This window comes from Kogia breviceps, chromosome 9 (assembly GCF_026419965.1).
Source record: "Kogia breviceps isolate mKogBre1 chromosome 9, mKogBre1 haplotype 1, whole genome shotgun sequence".
Taxonomy (NCBI): Eukaryota; Metazoa; Chordata; class Mammalia; order Artiodactyla; family Physeteridae; genus Kogia; species Kogia breviceps.
Window position 1 is genome coordinate 76,139,086 of NC_081318.1, and position 24,324 is coordinate 76,163,409.

The 24,324-nt window shown below is 36.9% G+C and overlaps 1 protein-coding gene across 5 annotated transcripts in view; it reads right to left on the reverse strand.

Moving 5' to 3' along the window:
- RUNDC3B (RUN domain containing 3B) overlaps positions 1 to 24,324 on the reverse strand; it is a 143,407-nt gene that overhangs the window by 39,638 nt on the left and 79,445 nt on the right. For all 5 annotated transcript variants that reach the window (XM_067042665.1, XM_067042666.1, XM_059074176.2 and 2 more), the window contains 3 exons: positions 22,331 to 22,411; positions 8,311 to 8,479; positions 2,344 to 2,501 (listed from right to left, as the gene is read on the reverse strand). In XM_067042665.1, coding sequence (XP_066898766.1) covers positions 2,344 to 2,501; positions 8,311 to 8,479; positions 22,331 to 22,411 — 408 coding nt within the window. The remainder of the gene's footprint in view (positions 1 to 2,343; positions 2,502 to 8,310; positions 8,480 to 22,330; positions 22,412 to 24,324) is intronic.

A 24,324-nucleotide genomic window follows, 5' to 3' on the forward strand; every position in this document is an offset into this window, starting at 1 on the left:
AATGTGATACAGTCAAATTTAATTCTTCAAATGAAAATATCTGTGATGAAATAAAAACCGATTACATAATTATTTATAAGTTAAAAGCATGTAGACAAACTACCAGTATTATTTGCAAAAGAAAAATTATTTTCTTAATCTTTTAATTGTAAAGAAATAACCAGAAATCTCTACTGTCTGCTTCATAATATTTTTCTCTATGCTTATAGTAGTGAGGGGCTACGGGAGGTATTAATCTGCCCCTCAGTGACTGATACCCCATACGACACACTCTTTAAAATATTAGAAAAAATGGGACTTCCCTGGTGGCGCAGTGGTTAAGAATCTGCCTGCCAATGCAGGGAACACAGGTTCGATCCCTGGTCCAGGAAGATCCCACATGCCGCAGAGCAACTAAGCCCGTATGCCACAACTGCTGAGCCTGTGCTCTAGAGTCCGGGTCCACAACTACTGAGCCTGTGTGCCTAGAGCCCGTGCTCTGCAACAAGGGAAGCCACCACGATGAGAAGCCCATGCACCGCAACGAAGAGTAGCCCCCACTCGCCGTAAATAGAGAAAGCCCACATGCAGCCACAAAGACCCAATGCAGCCAAAAAAACAAAATTAAATTAAAAATACGTTTAAAAAATTAGAAAAAAAGTAAGAAACAATATGCGAACATAATTCTTTTTATCAAGATACAAATTCCCAGAAAACATTAAATTTTTATGTTCCTTAATAAAACTTTTTTACTTAAAAAAATCATTTTTTATACGTTTTTAGTCTCAAAGTATCTCCTTGCAAATTACTTGTTAATTACACAAGGAACAACAGTAACTATACAGAAGAGAAAAACACCTTAACCAAATGACTAAAATTAACATCACTAATAAAAGGCCAACAGACTTCATGGACCTCTGCATGTGATATCCTGAGGACACACTGCTTACCTTGTATTCCAGCCACAAATGGATAAGCTCATTCTAATCACAAGGAAAAGCAAACAAACTCAAATTGACGGATAGTCTATAAAATTACCAGCCTGCATTCTCAGAAATATCAATCTCATGTGAGACAATCACTGAAAAACTATTCTAAGTTAAAAGTGACTAAAGAGAACGACAGCCAAATGCAAAATGTGATTCTGGATTGGATCCTGTACCAAAAAACCAAAAGCAATAAGAAACATTACTTGGACAATTGATGAAAGTGAAATATGAGTTACAGGTAAAAGAAGTATTTTACTGATTTAAATTTCTTAAAATGAGAGCCGAAGTGTGGGTATTTAAGATGTTATTGTTCTTAGGAAAAACACACTGAAGTACTAAGGGGTAAAGAGATATGATGTATGCAACCTCTCAGGTAGTTCAAAAAATAATGTTTGTATATGCAAGCAGAGGGAGAGAATTATGGAAAATGCTGAAAATTGGCGAATCTGAGAAGGGGCATGTGGGAATTATTTTGTACTATCCTTGCAACTTATCTGAAAGTTTGAAATTATTTCAAAGTAAAAAAAATTTTTAAGTCATCCTTAAGATTAAGTAAATATTAATATGAGAAGATTTTCACCATAAATAACTAATTGATAAAATTAAGTTTGACAAAATGGTATGGTTAGTGCAAGTGATTTGAACAGTGATAAGTTAAGGAGCTGTACCAGAATGTAGATCAATACACAGTTTTCTTCATCAAAAAAAGTCTTGAGGGCTTCCCTGGTGGCGCAGTGGTTGAGAGTCCGCCTGCTGATGTAGGGGACACGGGTTCGTGCCCCGGTCCGGGAAGATCCCACATTCCGCGGAGCGGCTGGGCCCGTGGGCCATGGCGGCTGAGCCTGCACGTCCGGAGCCTGTGCTCCGCAACGGGCGAGGCCACAACAGTGAGAGGCCCGCGTACCGCAAAAAAACGAAAAGTCTTGCTATGAAAAAAAGTCATCTCTACTAAACTGTGCTTAGTGACGTTCTGGCACAACCTGGTAACAAACAGTTTCTATAATGGAACTGTACTTAAATAGTACAGTGTACTTCAAATAGATGACCTTATATACCATCTTTTTGCAATCTATCAATCACTAAATAAATACTTTAAAATTATGCATATGTATTTGGAATAATACACACCAAGTTATCACCGTTAACTCTGGATAGCACAACTGAAGGTGATTTTTATTTTCTTCTCATATTTTGTAAAGTTTCTACAGTGACCATGATTACTTTTATAAGAAAAAAGTAAATTTTTTAAAAAGAGTAAGTGAAAAAGAACTAAACAGAAGGCAATCAGACTTCTTGGAACTTGAATCCTACGCCACACATGCCATTTTTCTTAACTTTACATACTGCCAAAATTTTTCCAAAAGGACTCACTTACAGCTGATCTTGAAGCTCCACAATTATATATTCTAATTGTTCCTTCTCCAATTTATGAGCCAGATCAGAATCTTCAATCCTTTGCAGTAGTATTTTATTCTGAGCGACAGATTCAGACAGCTGGTTCTCTCGAAGTCGTAAGAGTTCTTCAAGATAACCCTGGAAATACAGATCACCAAGATATAGCAAGTACAAAATTCTAATATGTATCTTGAAGACAAATGCTGAGTAGCTTAAATGTTATTCTTATCTATATTGTAATGAAACAATTTCAAAGTATCACTGAAGAAATAGAAAAAAAAGCTTCAATTGAATTAAAAATTTAATATATGTTTTCCATTATTTAAAGCTCTTCTCTAAAGTCCAGTAAAATATGTTTGTAATTTAATGTAAAACTTAGTTAAAACATTATAATTTCTAAGCTCCACAACAGTGATAAACACTCTAAATGCCTCCTAGCTTCAAAATACAGACCTAATTACAGAATGATCAATTATAAAGCTGCCTCTCTGTGATTATTGTTCAAAAACAGTTATTAACATTTTAGTATTAACAAATTAGTGGGAAGCAGTATAATGTCTAGGTTAGGCCTGCAGGCTTAGGGATTATATCGTGTCACATTCAGTTCTACTACTTATAAACTAAGTGTCCTTGGGTAAATTACTTAATCTCTCTGTGCCTTATTTTCATCATCTAAAGAAGAGGGAACAAGGGTACCTAGCTGGGAAGATCAAATGAATTAATACAGTGCTTAGAATACTAGCTGGTACCCTGTATGCAACGTATAATTCCTAGCTATTATTATTAGCAGACACCTAATAGATATGAAACTTTTTGAACAGATCCTCTCTTATCTTTTCACCCATTTATTGATTCTTTGTCCTTTTGCTCTGCTTTCTGGGAGTCTTCATTGAATTTATCCTCCAAATCCTTATAGTAAATTTTTGAACTCAGGGAATCTTATTTTTCATTTCCAATTTTTTTGTGTGTTTTCTGACTGTTCCCTTCTCATGGCATCCTATTCTTTTTACATCAGTGTGCTTTAAAATTCCTCTCAGGATATTAATTAGAATCTTTTTTTCTTAAAGTATTCTTCTATCCCATTTCTTATCCTTTTCATGTGCCATTAACAAACTGCTTTACCTATTTTGGCTTCATGATACATGTTAATAGTAACCAACACTGTTCCTGTTATTGAACTTCTTTTTCAGATTTTTTTCCTGACAATTCTCAAATATTTGTTTTTTTTCCATAATAAAATCTCAAAAACTAAAAATAAAGTTAATTTTTACAAATGAAATTTTGTAGGTATACACAGCTTAATAGAAAATATATAAATATGATTATTTATAAACATCAGTAATTAAACAATACTTAAATATCCAGCACCTAGATCAACTACCAATACTTTCAGAGCCCCTATAATGTCTTTCCCTGATCACATCCCCTGCCTCCTTTGCAAAGATAACAATACCCTGAGATTTGTGTTTATCATCCCTTCGCTTTTCCTTCTAGCATTACCACAAATGTATGTCATCTTAAACAATATATTTAGTTTGGATGGGTTTTATCTATATTCTTTTGAAACTTGCTTTTTCATCTACAGTGATGAGTCTAACTATAGTTCATTCATCACTCTCAATAGTGGATAGTATTCTGTTGCATGAATACTGCAGCTTATTTACTTACTCTATCAATGGCCATATGGATTATTTTAGATTTTTCTTAATATAAACAATATTCCTGTGAACAGTCAGTTATATGATATCTGGGACAGACATCTGAGAGTTTCTAGGAGACATGACTACGAGCAGATTTGCTGGGCCACAGGCCACACATATCTCCACATTTACTAGATAACACCAAACGGTTCATACTATGGTTTTTATATTAATCACATCCTGTATTAATTCATGTGACTTTACACTAGTATCAAAGTTATACTGAATTCCTAAACTCAGTGGAAAATATCCCTTCTTTTCCTATTCTCAAGAACAGTCAGTATAAAATAGGAATTACTGCCTTTTGAACATTTGGTATTATCTACCTCAAAAACCAAACAAGTTGGGTGATTCTGGAGAGAGGAGGTAACAGATTTTAAACTACTTGCTTAATTTTTTCAATGATTATAGGTCTATTAGTTTTGAGAAGTAGTATTTATAAAAATTCTTCATCTAAGTTTTCTAAGGTATTGACATAAAATTGCTAAAATTATTCGTTAATAATTATGGGTGGGTCTCCACTGCATTTATATTTGTGCTGCTTATTCTTTTATTTATTTATTTATTTATTTATTTATTTATTTATTTAATTTCGGCTGCATTGGGTCTTAGCTGCGGCACACGGGATCTTTTGTTGCGGCTTGTAGGCTCTTTGCTGTGGCGCGCGGACTCCAGGGTGCACAGGCTCCGTAGTTGTGGCACACAGGCTCCGGAGCATGTGGGCTCTGTAGTTGTGGTGTGCGGGCTCCAGTGCACGTGGGCTCTGTAGTTGCAGCACACAGGCTCTCTAGTTGTGGCGCACGGGTTCAGATGCCCTGCGGCATGTGGGATCTTAGTTCCCCAACCAGGGATTGAACCCGTGTCCCCTGCACTGGAAGGCGGATTCTCAACCACTGGACCACCAGGGAAGTCCCTGTCTACTCTCTTTTAATTCTTAAAATTGTCTATCTGTGCCTTAACTCTTTTAAATTTAATTATGGTTGAGATTTGTATATTTCATTAGTTTGTACAGATAATCAGCTTTTGGTTTTATTAATTCTGTATCTCTATTTCATTAATACCTACTCTTATTTTTCTTATTTTGAACTGGTTTGTTTTTTTTACTTTTTGGATGCTTAGCTCTTTAATTTTCATTCTTTCTTTTCTAAGATAAGTAATTCTCCAAGCATTGAACAAGTTGCAACTTAGTACTAAGAGTATACATTGTTTTCATTCCTGTTCATTTCTAAGTATTTCCACATTTCTTTTTTGACCCCAAATTTAGAAGACTTTATTTTTTTTAAATCCCCATTGGTGTACTTCAGGGGGTGGTAAATTTTTCTATTGAATCTAACTTTATTGCATTGTGATCACTATTATATCATTTCTTTGGTATTTATGGGCATTTGTTTTGTGATCTAGCATAGTCCATAAAAATTGAATAGTTGTCCCTTGTGTGCTTGAAAAGAATGTGTGTTCCAATTGTTAGCATTTAACATATTTTAGATTGAGCTTACTAGCTGTGTTGTTCAAGTTCATTACATCCTTACCAATTTTTTGTCTGTTTAATCTGTAATTATTAGGATGTTAAAATTGTCTACTATAATTATGGATTTATCCATTTCTCATGGATATTTTAATAATTTCTATTTCATATTTTTCATGGCTACATTGTTAAATGCATGTAAGTTCAGCACTGTTATACAACATTCCTGGTGAATTGTTCTTTTTTAAAAAGGCAATTCTTTCTTTAGTCTTAATAATGCTTTTTTTTTTTTTTTTTTTTTGGTGGTATGTGGGCCTCTCCCATTGCGGAGCACAGGCTCCGGATGAGCAGGCTCAGAGGCCATGGCTCACGGGCCCAGCCGCTCCGCGGCATGAGGGATCTTCCCGGACCGGGGCACGAACCTGTGTCCCCTGCATCGGCAGGCGGATTCTCAACCACTGCGCCACCAGGGAAGCCCTTAATAAGGCTTTTTGCCTTAATGTCTATCTTGAATGATACTGATATAGAATTATTTTGGTTAGTATTTGCCTATTCTATTTTTATACTCCTAGTTTCAACTTTTTTGTCACTATTTTACGTATGCCTCTTACAGACAGTATATAACTAAAATTAATGATTTAAAACATAAATTTAAGAGTTTGTCTTTTTTTCTCTTAATTTTAAAATTATTATTATTATTTTTTGGCCTCACCATGAGGCTTGTGGATCTTAGTTCCCTAACCAGGGGTTGAACCCAGGCCCTCAGCAGTGAGAGCACAGAGTCCTAACCACTGGACCACCAGGGAATTCCCAAGAGTTTGTCTTAACTGGCAAGTTTACACCATTTACTTTTATGGTGATGTTGACTCTTTTGGTTACATTGAGATTTATTTCTACCACTTTATTTTGTTTTCTTTATACCATCCTTATTTTTTCTCATTTGCTCTTTGCTATTGTGTTAATCAATTTTCCTTATTTCTTTTCTTTCTTATTATTAGTTTAAAAGCTAAATATTCTATTTCTTTTAACTGCAACTTTGGAAACAGGCATACACATTAAAAAATGTGTCTATACTCCTTTGCTGTAATACAAAGACCTGAAAAGGCTTTAGCTTCAATCACCCCCTCTCACTCTTCACTCTTTCTGATACTATTAGATAGTGTTTTAGTTCCATTTTACTTCCCAGGGTAGGCTGAAGCCAGAACTAATTGTTAAGTTTCAGATATTTTGTAATTCAGCTGTTAAAACACTGCTATTATAAAAAATTAAATTTTATAAACTTACCATTAAGTAAACTATTTTTAAAAACAAGAGAATAACTACTCAGAATCTATCATTTCCCAAGTGTTTTATTATATTTTACTATTACTATCTGTGCTGTTCAAGTCATTTATATTTACTGTGTCTGCCTGGTAGAAAAACTATATAATGGTGTGCTACTGTGCCTCTCTTCCTGATTCTACATTCAGTGACATCAAATTGGTAGTTTTAAGTTGGCCGTGATGGGAGTATTTATCCCAGAGAAATCAGCAAATGCTACAAATCAGGGCTTATCTAATTCCTCTGCAATGCCAGTTGTTAATCATATCCCAGAATAACACTGCCACCCCATAATGGTCACTAATATTGCTGTTGCTGTTTCATGTAGTCAAGGTTTATTTGCCAATTTCTGTGCTTACTCTGCCATTTTGCATCGCATCCTGCCTTCTAGGTTCAGTTTCCAACTTGAATGATAGTGGGCCTAGATTTGCTGCTCCCCTATTGGTATTAAAACACAACTACCTAGGTTAAGGGAATGGCCCCTCACCCCCACCCCAGAAGCCTGCAGTGACTTTAACTCATGACTTATTCCAGGCCCTTCTTTGTTTACAGTCCTTAGTGAGGCCCTTCTTTGTTTACAGTCCTTAGTGAGCTCCTATTTTTTTAGGCCCTTCTTTGTTTACAGTCCTTAGTGAGCTCCTATTCTTTGAGAGAGCAGCTCTCTATGAAACTGTTTCAAAATTTTATTCTACTTGGCATTTTCAGATTTTTGCAATGTAAAGGCTTTCAGTTATCTTAGTGTGACTTCTGGCTGGTAGCTGGTACCAGAATTCTCCTTTAACAGGGTATTAAAGTTTTCTTTATATTCCTAACTAGCAGCTGTTTGTCTACAGGAAATCTCTTCATATTTGTAAATTTCCTTTGTAACAATTTTCCTCAGTGTATTTTTTAATGTTCTAATAATTCTATGGATAATTCCATTGGGCTTTTCCTACATAGGTCATCTATGAATAATGATAATTTGAAAGGAAGGGTAGGAAGGAAAATAAATAATACAGTGAAAAAAAAGAGGTTACAACTCAAGATGATAGAGTTTATATTCCATTCTGTTATGTACCCCACTTGGCCTACTACAGCGCTTAACACACAAGAGATGCTAAAATACCTGATTTTTAAAAAAAGAGTGAGACACATATATGGAATTTCTTAGGCAGTCACTGCATTTTCACAAACCAAATAATCCTTTATAAAATTAAGCATAGAAACTAATACCTCAAACAAATGAAACTGCATACAGAAGAATAAATGGCTTATTATATATATTAAAACATAAAATTATTTAAGAAACAAAAGCCTCTCCTAAAACTGGCACTGATTTTTAATTAAAAGGAGGAAAATCCAAGAACAGAAAGGGAGTAGCAATAGGTAAACACTTCTATACAGCTAAAAGATCTTTTGGTAGTGACAGTCTAAAGGTAGTAACTAGAACCAAATTAAATGACTTTTGACAAGCGATAAATACCTTCTGTTCCAGCGTTAGTTGATACTTTTGTTTAACTCTCTTACACTTGTTGAACCAACTATTCTCATCCATGATGAAAGGAGGCCCGACAGTCTCTGGAGTGCTGCTTTCACTACCACTGCTTCCCAAAGTCCTCAGCTCTTCCTCATCACTGCTGATACTGTCAGAACTGAGAAGATTAAATTTTTTTAAAGAAATAAAATTCATAATATGTTCCACTTTGATTTTTTAGAAATACTTCTGTATTTGCAAGCTACTGGTGAGCAAGCTCCAAAATATTCATCACTAACTATACAATAATAATGATATTATCATCAAGCCTAGAGATGCTACAGAAGTTCAAGTGACATTTACAGATCTAAGGCATTAACACAGAAACTGTGAGAATGTCCTGAGGAGAGAGAAAACACTTCTAAAGAAGAGAACCAGAAACTCCACATGTGCTGAGAAGACCTGTCTAGCTGGGTTCTTTTTACTGTGCCATGTAGATCAAAAGAATGAAACTAGAAACCTATCTTATACCATATACAAAAATAAATTCTAAATTGATTAAAGACTTGAATGTAAGAACTGAAACTGTAAAAATCCTAGGAGAAAACATAGGGGGTAAGCCTTTGACATCAATCTTGACAATTATTTTTGGATTTGACACCAAAAAAAAAAAAAAAAGCAGGGCTTCCCTGGTGGCGCAGTGGTTGAGAGTTCGCCTGCCGATGCAGGGGACACGGGTTCGTGCCCTGGTCCAGGAAGATCCCTCATGCCGTGGAGGGGCTGGGCCTGTGAGCCAAGGCCGCTGAGCCTGCACGTCCGGAGCCTGTGCTCCGTAACGGGAGAGGCCACAACAGTGAGAAGCCCATGTACCACACACACACAAAAAAAGCAAAAGCAAGATAAAGAAGTGGGGCTATATCAAACTAAAAGCCTTCTGCATAGCAAAGGAAACCAGCAACAAAATGAAAAGGCAACCTACTGAATGGGAGGAAATATCTGCCAATCATATACTGATAACGAGTTAATATCCAAGATATATAGAGAACTCAAAACAACTCAACAGCCAAAACACAAATGTGACTGAAAACTAATCAGAGGAATAGAATAGACATTTTTCCAAAAAAGACATACTAATGGCCAACAGGTACATAAATAGGTGCTCAACATCATTTATCACCAGGGAAATGCAAATCAAAATCACAAGATATCACCTCACATCTGTCATAATGTCTACCATCTTAAAAAAAAAAAAGAATGACTATCATCAAAAAGATAAGTGTTGATGAGGATGTGGAGAAAAGGGAATCCTTGTGCACTGCTGTGGGAGTGTCAATTAATAGAGTCATTATGGAAAAGAGTATGGAGTTTCCTCAAAATATTGAAAATAGAACTACCATATGATCCAGCAATCCCACTTCCAGGAATGTATCAAAAGGAAATGAAAACAGAATCTTGAAGAGATATCTGTACTCCCATGTTTACTGCAGCACAAGTAATCAAGATATGGACACGAGCTAAGTGTCCATCAATAAATGAATGGATAAAGATGTGGTGTATACATATACACAGTGGAATACCGTTCAGCCATGAGAGGTTAAGAAATCTTGCCATTTGCAACCTGAGACCATTATGCTAAGTGAGATAAGCCAGACACAGAAAGACAAATACTGGAGGTATCACTTATATGTAGAATCTTAAAAAAAAAAAAAAGTCAAACTCATAGAAATAGAGAGTAGAAAATGGTTCCCAGGGGCGAGGAGGAGGAAGAGGGAGAGGTTGGTAAAAGGGTACAAACTTTCAGCTGTAAGATTAAAAAAGTCTGAGTATCTAGTGTAAAACCTGGTGATTATAGTTGATAACACTGTACTGTATAACTGAAATTTGTTAAGAGAGTAGAACTTAAATGTTCTCACACACACACAAAAAGATAAATATGTGAGGTGATGGATATGTTAATTAACAACATGGGGGAAATCCTTCCACAATGTATACATTATCAAAATACAGTATCAAATCACCACAATGTACACTTTAAATATCTTAGAATTTTACTTGTTAATGATAACTCAATAAAGCTGATTTTACAAAAGAGTAAGAAAAGATCATCACAAACCCAGAGAAGGTAGAAGAAAGAAAATAATATAGATAAAAACAGAAATTAATGAGCTAGATGGCAAAGGTACAACACAGGATCAACAAAGAAAAATAAACACTTAATGACTAACAAAATTGAAAAAGCTTTGGCAAAGATGATTTTTAAAAGACAAAAAAATAAAAGTTACGATAACAAAAAGCAAAAGGTAATATAACTAGAGATGAAAAGAGATTTAAAAGATATTAAAAGAAATTCTCTGAACATCACAATATAAAATTCTGAAAATTTTAACAAAATATAATTTACCAAAACTGAATCAATAATAGAAACTGGAAAGATCATAAATAAATCAGTAAGTTTTAAAAACATCCAAGAGGGACTTCCCTGGTGGCACAGTGGTTAGAAATCTGCCTGCCAGTGCAGGGGACATGGATTCCATCCCTGTTCTGGGAAGATCCCGCACGCTGTGGAGCAACTAAGCCCATGCACCACAACTACTGAGTCTGTGCTCTAGAGCCCACGAGCCACAATCACTGAGCCCGTGTGCCACAACAACTGAAGCCCACACACCTAGAGCCCATGCTCCACAACAAGAGAAGCCACCGCAATGAGAAGACCGCACACCTCAACAAAGAGTAGCCCCCGCTCACCACAACTAGAGAACGCCTGCGTGCAGGAACAAAGGCCCAACGCAGCCAAAAGTAAAAATAAATAAATAAATAAATATTTATATTTATGGAAACAAAGAAAACAGCAGTGAATTTTTAAAAAAATTTAAAAACAAAAAATAAATAAAAACATCCAAGAGTAGAAAGGGAGAACTGATAACAAGGAGTTCCTTATAAGGACAAGGAAGAAAATAAATACTAACTACGGTGGTCCAAGGAACTATATAAACACTTCACATACATCACCTCATTAATCCTCATGATATCCCCATGAGGCATTGCTGTACTATTTAACAGGTTCATTCAGCAAATGAAGAAAATGAGAATAAGAGATGATAAGCAGATGCCTGAGGTCACACCAGTAAGGGGAACTATTCACTATTTTAGGCAGAACATTCAGTGGAGGTTTCATTACTAAGGTAGTATTAAGCCGAGTTTTAGAGAAGATGAGCGAACTAGCCATGCAAATATCTGAGAGAGACTGTGCTCCTGGTAGAGAGGACAGAAGGATGCACAGGTGTGCCCACTGTGCTCAGGGGATAACAAGATGACCAGTGTTACTGAAGCACAGTGAGTAACAGGGCAGGGAGTAAGGCATGAGGTCAGAGGGGCACTGGAGGCCAGATCAACTAAGGAATTTGTTTTCACTTCGGGTCAGAAGGAAAGAAACAACTGGAAAGTTGTGAGCAGAGGAATGAAGGGATTTGACTTATTTCACAAGGATCACTCTGGCTGCTCTATGGAGAAATAAACCACAGGAGTCAGTGGTGGAGCAGGAAGACTCTTGCAAATCTCCAGGTTTAAATTTAGGAGATGATGGTGGTGCAAAAATATTTGCTGATGGATCATATGTGGATTATGGAAGACAGACTTCAACAATGACTCCAAAGTTTTTGAGCATAAACAACTGGAATTCTAGAACTACCATTCTTGGAACGGCAAAGACTAAAGGAAGGAAAGTTTTTCTGTGTGAGGGGGTGTGGTGTGGTGGGATTAGGAGTTCATTATTGTACATGTTAGATCTGAGGTGCTTATTACACACCCAAGTGGAGGTGTCAACTTGGCAGCTGGATGTATGAGTTCAGAGTTTAGAGCAGTGTTCTAGGTGGAAGTATATATTGGGGAAAGAGCAGCATATAGATAGTATTTAAAGCCATGAAACCGGATGAAACTACTTAGTATAGACAGAGAAGATGATTCAGGACTGATCTCTGAAACAGTCCAACATTTAGAGGTTGGGGAAATGAGGAGAAAGCAGTGAAGGGGAGTAAGAAGGAGCAAAAAGGAGGAAAAGCAGAAGTGCTGACAAGAGCAGTTGTGTATCAAACACTGCTCCAAGGTCAAGTAAGGTGAGGAAACTAACCCCTGGATTTGGCAACAAGGCTATTACTGGTGACTCCGAAAAGAGCAGTTTCAGTGGTAGGTATTAAAGCTCATTTGAATAGTTCAAGACAGAATGGAGGCAAAAAAAAAAAAATAGAGAGGGATGGTTTTGTAATAAAGGAAGGGGTACTAAGAAATAGCTAGAAGTGAATGTGGGGTTAGGAAAGTTTCTCTGTTTCATTTTTAATATGGGGAAAAAACCAACATGCTTATATGCTGTGCTGTGTGGGAAGATCTAGTAAAGGAAAAATTAAGGGAAAGGGACAACTGCTGGAGCTAAGACCTTAAAAAGAAAAGACAGGATGGGATGCAGTACACAGGCCAAAAGACTGGCCTTTGGTAGCAAATGATTAGTTTCTCCCTACTAAGAGGAGGAAAAGGCAGAGTACAGTGGTCCCTCAGTACTCATGAAGGACTGGTTCCAGGAGCCACCCCAGATATCAAAGTCCATGGATGCTCAAGTCCCTTATATGTACAAGTCCCACATACATTTGATCCACAGCTAGTTGATTCATGGATGTGAAACCTGCAGATATGCACAGCCAACTGCACATGGAATGCTATGTTTAGGAAGGGCAATTTAACAGCATGCTTGATCGTTTACGGTCTCTTTAACTCAGCAATTTTGTTTGCAGAAATTTACCTCTTTAGGAAATAATCATTCTAAGTATAAAGACAGCTATTAGAATGTTATATTTTAAAGTGAAAAATTGAAGGCATCATAAAAGACCAATAATCATTGGCTACTACTAGACTTTTTTGGCCTAAAATCCATTCAAGAAAAAAATGTTTAAAGTTACACCAAGCAGTAACTCAGAAAAAACTTAACTTTTCTCACTGGTACACAACCTAAAACTTAATTAAACCAATTTTAAATATGAAATATATTTTAGGATGTTTTCTATTAACATATTTCATATATTTAGCTTCAGAAGGATAAAACTCTATTTCAAAAGACTAATAGCTAATAAATATTTTTTAAAGTTCAACTTCACCAGCAATCAAATAAATGCAAACCAAAACAACAACAGGATACCATTTTTTACTTACAGAATTAGCCACACCTTTAAGTTGGAAATTGTGGAGGCAGGCACTGTCACATATTGTTGACAGGATCTAAATTAGTATGGCCTCTCTGGACATGCTCTCCTGACAGCATGTTTCAAAAGTTTCAATGATATATATACTAGAAATTCTACTTCCAGGATTTTTTTTTAAAATTTATTTTTGGCTGTGCTGGGTCTTCGTTGCTGCACGTGGGCTTTCTCTAGTTGCAGCAAGCGGGGGCTACTCTTCGTTGAAGTGTGAGGGCTTCTCACTGCAGTGGCTTCTATTGTTGCGGAGCACGGGCTCTAGGTGCGCGGGCTTCAGTAGTTGTGGCATGCGGGCTCAGCTGTTGTGGCTCGCAGGCTCTAGAGCGCAGGCTCAGTAGTTGTGGTGCACAGGCTTAGTTATTCTGCGGCATGTGGGATCTTCCCGGACCAGGGCCCAAACCCGTGTCCCCTGGATTGGCAGGCAGATTTTTAACCACTGTGCCACCAGGGAAGCCCCTACTTCCAGGATTTTAACTTAAAGAAATAATGATGGTTCTGCATAAAAAGATGTAGTGACAAGGATATTAACTGCAATACTATATACGATGGAGCTAAATGCACTCCAAAAGTCCAACAATAACTGGGTTAACATACTATACAAACAATGAATTCTATTCATTTTAGGAAATGATGCTATAGAAGGTTAAAGACATGCAACAATGTTCATTAAACAGTATTAAGGGAAACAGTTACATGTATATTATGCTCCCATTTTAATTAAAAAATATTCCTATGTACAGAAAAGGATGAAAGCTATCCATCAAAATGTTAATGCTTCTAGCAGCTGCTCCTTAAATGTAAGATGAGTGACTTAAGCTTTCTTCTACTTTCTACCTTTCTGTATTTTCCAATTATTCTACAATAAATACTTATTTTCCAAATAAGTTAAAAGCAGTAATTTGGGGAGGGACAGACTCTTATGGTTTCTTAAATGAGGCATCAAATATAATTTTTAAAAATTGTGTCTAATTACAGGTACATTTGGGTGGAAATAATTCAATTTTTAAAATATTGGCTCTTTATGACTATTAGGATAGTTTAAATCTTTCTAAAAAGAAAAACTCCATGGTCTGTAATGCTAATTGGGTTATGACTAGGTTGAATTGGTATTTCCTTTCTTGTTTTAGTATTCTTTTTATAACAAGATGGTAGGAATCCTTTACTTTACAAAGAAGAGGAAGCTATACATATATGTTTGGATTAGTGCATCAAAGGAAGAGGAAATTGCACAAAAAAATCAGACAAAAGTGGCTAAGCAGCTAGGGACACAGCATATAGATCATTAAACTCATTCTGAGGGCACCAGATGAGAAGGCTTCATTATCGTATCTTTTTAAAAGCATTGTAATAATTACTACAGTCTCTTAGGTAAGAAAAGAGAAAAATCTGTATTTATATTTTTCTTCATATTTTAATTTAAATTATTTCCTAAATCACTAAAAATAGGCTTTCTAACTGCATTCTGATGACCAAACTCCTATATCCAACTGTCATCTTGCTCTTTAATTTCACACTTGAGGCCCACTCTGCACAAACTAGCTGTGTGACTATGGACAAGGTATTTAACCTCTCTGTGTTTCAGTTTTCTCATTTAAAAATAAGGACAGTGATGCTTACCTCACTGGCTTTTGAGGAGATTAATGAGTTAAGAGAAGTAAAGGACTTAGAACAACGCTTGCTATATAATAAACACGCAATAAATGTTATTGACATTTTTACTAGTATTGCTTTGAACTATCTGTTATCTTCACAAAATGTCCTATAATCCAAACATATCCCAAAACAGTACAATTTTATACCTGTTGAAAACATCTTCTTGGTGTATTTCTTTTCTAGATCTAACGTAACAGACTTATCCCTTTTCCCAAGGGATCTACTTATTTACGTTAGAAATCTTTGTACCATAATACTCTATTCCTCCTTCTCTTTCATCACCTAAAATATCTTCACACTCCTAGCTCTGAAATCATAGTGACTTCTCTTATTACATGGTGATTATCTTGGATACAGGGATTGCATTCCTTTTTAGAAGTTCACAAAGTTCCTATACTCTTGACATGTATGTACCCCTAGGAAAGTTTCTTTAGGCACTCAATAAATGTATCTTGAGTGTGTGTGTATGTTTGTGTCTACATATATATATTACATATATACATATATTACTCACTCTATCTCCCTTACAGCTTTGGTCTGATCATAACATTTTAGAAGTATATAAAGAGAGGGGAGCGGTGTCAAGATGGCAGGCTAGGAGGACGCAGAATTCGCATCTCCTGCACAACTAGGGCACCTACCCAGCACCGGTGGGGGACCACAGACACCTAAGGGGATGGGAGGAACCTCCAGAGACCAAGTAGGACATGGGGCCTGGGGGGAAGGGACGGGGGAGGAGAAGTGGAGGCAGGACAGGACTGGCGGCCCTGAGGAGCGGCTGGGGGAGGGGAGGAGTTCCTACACCCAGTGGGACCCATCCATGAGATGGGGGAGACCCTGGGGGAGAGGGTGGGAGAGGGGCGTGAAGGAATGGAAGGGAATGGGGCCAGGCTTTCCCTGTCCACTTAGGCACCAGGGAGCCTCCTGGGCTCCCAGGCCTAATCCTCTGCCCTCGGAGCCTCCCTCCTGCCCTCAGAACCCAAGCCCCGCCCCTACACCCCCACTCAGGGCCTTACCTCTACGCTTGGAGACCCCTCGGAGACCCCCTCCAATGTGCTGGGTCTAAACCCCACCCACATGCCCTCACCCAGGACCTTACCTCCAAACCCCAGAACCCCACATGCCAGAGGCCCTTCTCTGGACGTGCTAGCTCTCCCCTTCTGCGCAGGATCTAAGCAGAGGCCCCCCGCTACACTTGAACGTTGCCCGCCTAGGCCCCGCCCACAAGACCTTTTCCAGCTGGTGTGGGTCTTGAGCCTAGGTCCTGCCCCACGTTGAAACGTCACCCCCCACCTAGGCCCTGCCCCACCCTAAACCCCACCCTTGCCTATGTTCCAAACCCCACCTAAACTCTGCCCCACTTAGTCAAGGCTTTTTTTTTTCTTTTTTCTTCTTTTAGGTTGGGGTTCTATTTTACCCTGTTTTTGATTCATGTACACTTTTATTTTTTCTAATAAATCTTTTATTTTTCTAACTTTATTGTATTCTTTATACTTTGTATTGTTCTGCTCCTTTTGGCTTGTTCCCCCCCCTTTTAAAAAATTTATTTATTTATTTGTTTATTTTTTTTTCTGTTGTGGTTTTGTTTTACCTTGTTGAAGTTGTTTCACTTATATTTTTATTTTTCCTAATATATTTTTTATCTTTCTAATTTTATTTTATTTTTTATTCTTTGTTATTGTACTGCTTGCTTTTTTTTTTTTTTTTTTTTTTTTTTTTGCCACACCATGCAACTTGCAGAATCTTGGTTCCCAGGCTGGGGGTTGGCCCGAGCTCGCTGGACTAACAGAGAACCTCAGACCCCAGGGAATATTAATTGGCGTGAGGCCTCCCAGAGGTCCTCATCTCAGGACCAAGACCTGGCTCTACCCAACTGCATGCAAACTCCAGTGCTGGATGCCTCAAGCCAAACAACCAGTAAGACAGGAATACAGCCCCAACCATCAAAAAAAACACAACTGAAATGACAAAATAATATGTTACAGATGAAGAAGCAAGGTAAAAACATAAAATATCAAATAAATGAAGACAAAACAGGCAAGCTACCTGAAAAAGAATTCAGAGTAATGATAGTAAAGATGATCCAAAATCTCAGAAACAGAATGGAGAAAATATAATAAACGTTTAACAAAGATCTACAAGAACTAAAGAGCAAACAAACAGTGATGAACAACACAATAACTGAAATGTAAAATACTCTAGAAGGAATCAATAGCAGAGTAAGTGAGGCAAAAGAACAGTAAGTGAGCTGGAAGATAAACTGGTGGAAATAACTGGTGGGGAGTAGAATAAAGAAAAAAGAATGAAAAGAATTGAGGACACTCTCAGAGACCTATGGGATAACATTAAACACACCAACATTTGAATTATAGGGGTCCCAGAAGAAGAAGAGAAAAAGAAAGGGACTGGGAAAATATTTGAAGAGATTATAGTAAAAAAACTTCCCTAACATGGGAAAGGAAATAGTCAATCAAGTCCAGGAAACGCAGAGAGTCCCGTAGAGGATAAACCTAAAGAGAAACATGCCGAGACACATATTAATCAAACTATCAAAAATTAAATACAAACAAAAAATATTAAAAGCAGCAAGGGAAAAGCAACAAATAACATACAAGGGAATCCCCATAAGGTTAACAGCTGATCTTTCAGCAGAAACTCTGCAAGCCAGAAGGGAGTGGCAGGACATATTTAAAGTGATGAAAGGGAAGAAACTACAACCAAGATTACTCTACCCAGCAAGGATCTCACTCACATTGATGGAGAAATCAAAAGCTTTACAGACAAACAAAAGCTATGAGAATTCGGCACCACCAAACCAGCTTTACAAAAAATGCTAAAGGAACTTCTCTAAGAGGGAAACACAAGAGAAGAAAAGACCCACAAAAACAAACCCAAATCAGTCATGAAAATGGTAATAGGAACATACATATCGATAATCACCTTGAATGTAAATGGATTAAATGCTCCAACCAAAAGACACAGACTGGCTGAATGGATACAAAACCAAAACCTTTATATATGCTGTCTACAAGAAACCCACTTCAGACCTAGGGACACATACAGGCTGAAAGTGAGGGGATGGAAAAAGATATTCCATGCAAGTGGAAATCATAAGAAAGCTGGAGTCGCAATACACATATCTGATAAAATAGACTCTAAATTAAAGACTGTTACAAGAGATGAAGAAGGACACTACATAATGATCAAGGGATCAATCCAAGAAGAAAACGTAACAATTATAAATATTTATGCACCCAACAAAGGAGCACCTCAAAATACATAAGGCAAATGCTAACAGCCATAAAAGGAGAAATTGACAGTAACACAATAATACTGGGGGACTTTAACACCCCACTTACAGCAACAGATCATCCAGACAGAAAATCAATAAGGAAACACAAGCTTTAACTGACACAATAGACCAGACAGACTTAATTGATATTTTTAGGACATTACACTTGAAAGCGGAAAAATACACTTCTTCTCAAGTGCACACGAATTTTCTCCAGAATAGACCACATCTTGGGTCAAAAATCAAGTCTTGGAAAATTTAAGAAAATTGAAATCGTATCAAGCATCTTTTCCGACCACGACACTATGAGATTAGAAATCAATTACAGGAAAAAAACTGTAAAAACCACAAATACATGGAGGCTAAACAGCACGCTGCTAAATAGCCAAGAGATCATTGAAGAAATCAAAGAAGAAATAAAAAAATACCTAGAAACAAATGACAATGAAAACACAACAATCCAAAATCCTATGGTATGCAGAAAAAGCAGTTCTAAGAAGGAAGTTCAGAGCAATTCAAGCTCAACTCAAGACACAAGAAAAATCTCAAATAAACAATCTAAGCTTACACCTACAGCAATTAGAGAAAGAAGAACAAAGAAAACCCAAAGTTAGTAGAAGGAAAGAAATCATAAAGAGAGACTTCACTGGTGGCACAGTGGTTAAGAATCTGCCTGCCAATGCAGGGCACACGGGTTCAAGCTCTGGTCTGGGAAGATGCCACATGGTGCGGAGCAACTAAGCCTGTGTGCCACAACTACTGAGCCTGCACTCTAGAGCACGCAAGCCACAACTACTGAAGCCTGCGTGTCACAACTTGAAGCCCGTGCGCCTAGAGCCCATGCTCCGCAACAAGAGAAGCCACCACAATGAGAGGCCCACACACTGCAATGAAGAGTAGCCCCCGCTCGCTGCAACTAGAGAAAGCCTGCGCACAGCAACAAAGACCCAATGCAGCCAAAAATAAATAATAAGTAAATAAAAATTTTTTTAAAAATTCAACACCCATTTATGATAAAAGCTCTCCAGAAAGTGGGCATAGAGGGAACCTACCTCAACCTAATAAAAGCCATATATCACAAACCCACTGCGAACATCATTCTCAATGGTGAAAAACTGAAAGCATTTCCTCTAAGATCAGGAACAAGACAAGGATGTCCACTCTCGCCACTATTATTCAACATAGTATTGGAAGCCCTAGCCACAGCAGTCAGAGAAGAAAAAGAAATAAAAGGAATACAAATTGGAAAAGAAGAAGTAAAACTGTCACTGTTTGCTGATGATATGACACTATACATAGAAAATCCTAAAGATGCCACCAGAAAACTACTACAACTAATCAATGAATTTGGTAGGGTTGCAGGATACAAAATTAATGCACAGAAATCTCTTGCATTCCTATACAGTAACAATGAAAGATCAGAAAGAGAAATTAAGGAAACAATCCCATTTACCATTGCAACAAAAAGAATAAAATACCTAGGAATAAAACTACCTAAGGAGGAAAAAGACCTGTAATCAGAAAAGTATAAAACACTGATAAAAGAAATCAAAGATAACATAAACAGATGGAGAGATATACCATGCTCCTGGATTGGAAGAATCAATATTGTGAAAATGGCTGTACTACATCCAAAGCAATCTACAGGTTCAATGCAATCCCTATCAAATTACCAATGGCATTTTTCACAGAACTAGAAAAAATTTTACAATTTGTATGGAAATACAAAACACCTGGAATAGCCAAAGCAATCTTGAGAAACAAAAACAGAGCTGGAGGGCTTCCCTGGTGGCGCAGTGTTTGAGAATCTGCCTGCTAATGCGGGAGACACGGGTTCGAACCCTGGTCTGGGAGGATCCCACATGCTGCAGAGCAACTAGGCCCGTGAGCCACAACTACTGAGCCTGTAAATCTGGAGCCTGTGCTCCACAACAAGTGAGGCCGCGATAGTGAGAGGCCCGTGTGTCACGATGAAGAGTGGCTCCCGCTTGCCACAACTAGAGAAAGCCCTCACACAGAAACGAAGACCCAACACAGCAAAAATAAATAAATAAATTAATAAACTCCTACCCCCAACATCTTCTAAAAAAAAAAAAAAAAACCAGAGCTGGAGGAATCAGGCTCCCTGACTCCAGACTATATATACTACAAAGCTACAGTAATCAGGACAGTATGGTAATGGCATAAAAACAGAAATATAGATCAATGGAACGGGATAGAAAGCTGAGAGATAAATCCACGCACATATGGTCACCTTATATTTGATAAAGGAGGCAAGAATATACAATGGAGAAATGACAGCCTCTTCAACAAGTGGTGCTGGGAGAAATGGACAGATACATGTAAAAGAATGAACTTAGAACACACCCTAACACCATACACAAAAATAAACTCAAAATGGATTAAACAAGGCCAGACACTATAAAACTCTTAGACGAAAATACAGGCAAAACACTATATGACATAAATCACAGCTAGATCCTTTCTGACCAATCTCCTAGAGTAAGGGAAATAAAAACAAAAATAAACAAATCGGACCTAATGAAACTTCAAAGCTTTCGCACGGCAAAGGAAACGATAAACAAGATGAAAAGACAACCCTCAGAATGAGAGAAGATATTTGCAAATGAAACAATGGACAAAGGATTAATCTCCAAAATATACAAGCAGCTCATGCAGCTCAATATCACAAAACCAAACGACCCAATTAAAAAATGGGTGGAAGACCTAAATAGACATTTCTCCAAAGAAGATATACAGATGGCCAACAAATACATGAAAAGATGCTCAGCATCACTAATCATTAGAGAAATGCAAATCAAAACCACAATGAGGTATCAGATCACACTGGTCAGAAAGGCCATCAACAAAAAATCTAGAAAAAATAAGTGCTGGAGAGGGTGTGGAGAAAAGGGAACCCTCCTTCACTGTTGGTGGGAATGTAAACTGACACAGCCACTATGGAGAACAGTATGGAGGTTCCTTAAAAGAACTAAAGATAGAACTATCATATGACCCAGCAATCCCGCTACTGGGCATACACCCTGAGAAAACCATAATTCAAAAAGAGTCATCTACCACAATGTTCTCTGCAGCAGGGAGGGCGGGAGGGAGGTGCAAGAGGGAGGGGATATGGGGATATATGTATACATATAGCTGATTCACTTTGTTGTACAGCAGAAACTAACACAACACTGTAAAGCATTTACATTCCAATAAAGATGTGAAAAAAAAGAAGTATATAAAGATCATTATTCTATTCAGGAAGTCAATTATGTAAGAAGATCTTCAGAATATCTTTAGATTTCATCTGATCAATTTTCAATGCTGATGAGATCATGGAAAATCCATAACTCTCACAAAATACTGGTAGTAGGATAAACTGATACAACTCTAAGAACAGACTTCAAGAGCCACAAAATTTTTCCCTGTACTTACCTGAATAACTATAAATTCACAACAGAAACAAAGGAAAATTTATTTGCACAAAAATGTTCATTATTCTTTTCATTATAAGGGAGATAAATGAAAAACAATCTAAATAATGAATTATAGTTTTGTAATCTCAATGGACTATTATAGAGCTATTAAAGTTATTATATGGACTACAGCAGTAGAAATACATGCTATTTTTTAAAAACTATATTTACACTGGGATTACAATTATGTAAAAACTATATATTTACGTATATACTAAAAACACAACTGGAGTTTATATTTTTGAATGATCTCTGATACTGAAATAAATGTTTTATAAAAAGTAGTTTTAATCAGATGAATATATTGCACAAGACATTCAATTATAAATTAAGATTTCAATAACATATTTCAAAATGTCAAATACCTTTGGGTAAACTTCAAATATGGTGTATAGTCTATTACAGCAGGAAAGTTGCCATCTAATCCTTCTCCCTTCAGGCAGAAACTAAGACAATAGACAGTAAATATATTAATACATAAAAATTTAAATCAAAGTGTTATAAACAATCTCTTGTTAGAGACATTTGTTTCATCAAATTGCAGGTGAATTTTTTATTTGTAATTTAAATGTGACTTGTTATAAACACCTCATAAAGATATTCTACCTTCCATATCAATAACAAAGTCTTGTATGAGTTAACACTGTTACATAAATATGCATAAGTAAAACTTACTGAGAAACCTGTTCAAACATTATTTATTTCATACTATCTTGGTTTTTATTAAATTCTTAACACATCACTAGAGAATTTTCAAATGAAGCCTTGTTGTTCACACTTACAAATTCTCAAGTGACACTTAATATCTCCTAAAAAGGTCTAATTAGAAAAAAATTCATGGGGCTTCCCTGGTGGCACAGTGGTTGAGAGCCCGTCCGCCAACTCAGGGGACATGGGTTTGAGCCCTGGTCCGGGAAGATTCCACATGCCACGGAGCAGCTGGGCCCGTGCGCCACAGCTGCTTAGCCTGCGCTCTGGAACCCCGCCCGCAAGCCACAACTACTGAGCCCACGTGCTACAACTACTGAAGCCCACACACCTAGAGCCCGTGCTCTGCAACAAGAGAAGCCACTGCAATGAGAAGCCCACGCACCACAAGGAAGAATAGCCCCTGCTAGCCGCAACTCGAGAAAGCCCGCAAGCAGCAACAAAGACCCAATGCAGCCAAAAATAAATAAATAAAATTAAATAATTAAAAAAGAAAAAAATTCATATATGAACCACTACCTTTTGGTTTCTTTGGGAAATTTGCCTGTTGAAATACTTGTTCTAATATGTTGATATCAAGGGTGCAGTATGTATTTTTCCAGAATTGAATAAGGAAAGAATCAAAGTGGCAACATTTTACATGGGCTTTCCTTCATTTATAGAAACATTACTAATGCATCCTTAGGACACTTTCTCTCTATACAGTATCAGTGGGTTACAATAAGCCAAGAGTTTAGATTCTTATCCCAGTTTTTTTTTTTTTCCAACCAAAAAATAAATTAAGTTGTAAAGTATTTGGACAGAGCCAGCAACATGCCATGTAAAAAGTTAACACCCTTAGAGGGATCATAAAGACAACCTTCATAACTGCATCCATCACGTTCATCATAAAGAATTAAGCTAATTAACCCAATCCCACTTATCAAATTTTAAAGAGAGGAAAGTTACAAAGTGAAAAGTATTTTGAAAATGAAGTGATTTACTAGAAAAAGTTAACCTCAGTGAAACTGGGTAGCACTATTTTTTAGTTCAAAAAATAAACTAAAAATGAAAACTAGATTTTCATTTAAGTTTTAAACTTATTTGTTAATATTCTTGGATTTTTAAGTGATATATTTCAATAAAAATATAATACTTCCTTCATTCTCATATTTCAGTTCTTATTCTAGACAAACCTTTTACTTTTAGTACAATGTAAAATCTTAGATCAATTAAAGAAATGCAAAAGGATGCTGCCATCAACCTAAAAAGAACTTACAATGTCCATTTTTAGTACTTGTAATCTTATTTTGAAATCAATTCATCTTGTTGATAATAAAAGCAGATATTAACAAAATTTTTAATACTCTAGATACAAAACAAGAAACATAACATACCTAAGATAGCCTGTCAATATCCTCTTTATGTCACTACATAAGACAATGAAAATCTTCCTGGATTTGAATCTTCTTTTAGTGTATTTCTTTTTCATTTTAAAGCAGTAGTTGAAAAATACTAAGAGATGAGATCCAAAACCTTACTTCAGTGCTACCAGAGTGCATGACTTCTCTGCTTGGCAGGATGTGGTCCAAGCTTTCTTTTTACCCAAACTAGAGAGCAAGGTTGTCAGTTAATTCCCTAAGTTGGAGACAGCCTCTTTTTTGAAAGCAAA